General features: G+C 35.7%; 1 protein-coding gene across 1 annotated transcript in view; it reads left to right on the top strand.

Annotated features, from left to right (window-relative positions):
• Positions 1–1,721: 1,721 nt before the first annotated feature.
• The window catches only part of EPB41L4A (erythrocyte membrane protein band 4.1 like 4A), a gene marked incomplete at both ends in the record, with an annotated part of 64,694 nt that continues 63,986 nt past the window's right edge, over positions 1,722–2,429 (top strand). Inside the window, 1 exon segment of the mRNA XM_009076046.1 lies at positions 1,722–1,826. Coding sequence (XP_009074294.1) covers positions 1,722–1,826 — 105 coding nt within the window.

The raw sequence follows: 2,429 nt of genomic DNA, 5'->3' as shown, positions 1-2,429 counted from the left end.
ATTCCAACCCCTAAATTTTATGATTCTTTGATTCCATGAATTGCTGCTTCAGTCTTAAATCCCCATTGCCTAATAATTTAACCTGTATTTTTTGTGTATTTTTAAGGTATGTTTTGGGTTTTCTGTCTTTTTGATGTAGTGCTTCTTATAGTCAGTCTATAGCTGATTCTTGTTTTGCTTTGTTCTGACAACCCAGGTTCAGTTTCTTGTTAAAAAATCTGATGAAAAAAATCATTATATTGGTCTACTTTATCCAACTTGCTAAAATGAGATTTAGCGAATTTTTGCTTATGTTTTCCCTAAATCACTGTCTGTTTCATGGCTGATCATTAAAGCTTACTGTATACACTGAGGGAATAGGTAATTTCAGTTGCTTACTGTAAATAACCAGACTGTTATGCACAGAGAACCTTTCAAGAGCTTCTCCTGGTTTAAGCAAACATGTAGTAAATCTGGTGAATGCCATGGATAGGCAATTCCCAGCCTGCCAGATATGTTTGCCTTGTCTTGACTTGCTTAGAGTGTGACTGGCCACCTGAAATTGTTCTTTTGGCCATGCCCTTGTGACTAGATACAAATCCTGACCAAAAGCACCTGGTAAAAAAAAAAAAAATGGATCTTTACTATTTTTATGTGATTGATACTTCACCTGAAAAGCTATATTAAACGATTTTTTAAAAATCAATGCTATTTGCCTTTTTAATTTTGAAATTATTCATAGGCTAAAATGTGAAATATCACCAACAATATCCCACAGCTTCCTCTTTCTGTTTCTTTTCTCTCCAGTGATTTTACTGCAATCTAGTATTTAATAAAATATGAAACAGTTAAGCAAAGCCTAATTGTGAGTGATGTCCGTATTTTCTTGTGGAATTTAAGACTGTAATAGTCAAAGGTTCTAATTGATTCTGAGGAGGATCATTCTGTGCAATTATTCTCCATCTTTCTACTCTGTTTGTTGTTGGCTGCCAGGCGAACCGACAAATATGAGGCATTCAGGTGGAAGTGAGCTTTTTATAATGCATTCTCGACAGTACAATGTTGTTAGCAATATTGTCCCCAGCATTGTTTGCAAATAGTGCTGTAGACACTTAATGAAGCACTAGTCAAGAAAACAGTGGCATTATTTCAGTTCAGGGTGTTGGATTGCTTCCCCTTCGACTATCAAAAATATTTTAAAAGAAAAGAAATAAAATCTAACCTCCTTTATAAAAAGTAGTAACAGAGCATCTAATGATGTATACTTTAGATTTTAAGTGCAGTTTTACCTCCTGATCTCCATTGTTGGAGTTTGAGTGACAGGTCTGTACTGGAAGGGTGTGATTTTTAGAATTATAATATGTCATGGTAATTAAAATTTTGATCGGAGAACAAAATGTTTTTAGAAAAATATTAGGTTCACCAGCATTGTGCTTATGCAAGTACACTTAAGCAGGTTTTTTTTTTGTTTTTTTTGTTTGTTTGTTTGTTCCTTTGTTTGTTTGTTTGTGGTTTGCTGTGGGTTTTTTTGTTTTGCCATTTTTTAAAATTTTGTAAGTATTGTTTAAAACATTTATGAGGCAAAATATTTTTGCACGTACTGCTCACATTTTTGTTAAAGGCACTAGGAACTGCCTCCTGTTTTTTGTAGACAAAGCTAATTGAATGCGTGAATGCCACTGCACATAGCTGACAAAGGCAGAGCATCTTTGTGAATAGCCTCTGTAAATTCTTTCCCACAGAAGTCAACCAAAGGGTCCGTTGTCCTGGGCTACGTATTTCGTCACTTAAACCTAGTGGAAATAGATTACTTTGGACTGCGCTACTGTGACCGAAGTCATCAAACGGTGAGTAAAACACAGAGCAGATTGGATTTTCCATGTATCGTATTTACCCTGTTGTGCTGTTTGGCTGTAAAGCATTAGATTGTCATACTTTCACTAACTTGCACTATGTCCTAGCTCAGATTTCCAGTAATAATTTCTTTCTTTGTTTGCAATAAATCTTGGAATAGCCATTAATACCTTACATAGGAACAGAATCAAATGTTAAATGTTGTTGAAAACTGAATGAGGAAAGTGTAAATAGTAAAAGAAAAATGTTATGTGAAAGTAGGATTAGTATCTTTTCCTCTTTAATACTGCACCCTGAAGCAAGTACTTGGTGTGTTATGCTGTCCAGTTTCACTTGGCCCAGCATGTCTGGGAAGCAATGACCCTGGGTGCATCCATAGGAACAGAATCAAATGTTAAATGTTGTTGAAAACTGAATGAGGAAAGTGTAAATAGTAAAAGAAAAATGTTATGTGAAAGTAGGATTAGTATCTTTTCCTCTTTAATACTGCACCCTGAAGCAAGTACTTGGTGTGTTATGCTGTCCAGTTTCACTTGGCCCAGCATGTCTGGGAAGCAATGACCCTGGGTGCATCACAGCCTGCTTCGAACCCCTGC

This window comes from Acanthisitta chloris, unplaced genomic scaffold, assembly GCF_000695815.1.
Source record: "Acanthisitta chloris isolate BGI_N310 unplaced genomic scaffold, ASM69581v1 scaffold146, whole genome shotgun sequence".
NCBI classification, from domain to species: domain Eukaryota; kingdom Metazoa; phylum Chordata; class Aves; order Passeriformes; family Acanthisittidae; genus Acanthisitta; species Acanthisitta chloris.
The sequence above is the reverse complement of the archived record's forward strand: the minus strand, read 5'-3'. Positions and strand labels throughout refer to the sequence as shown.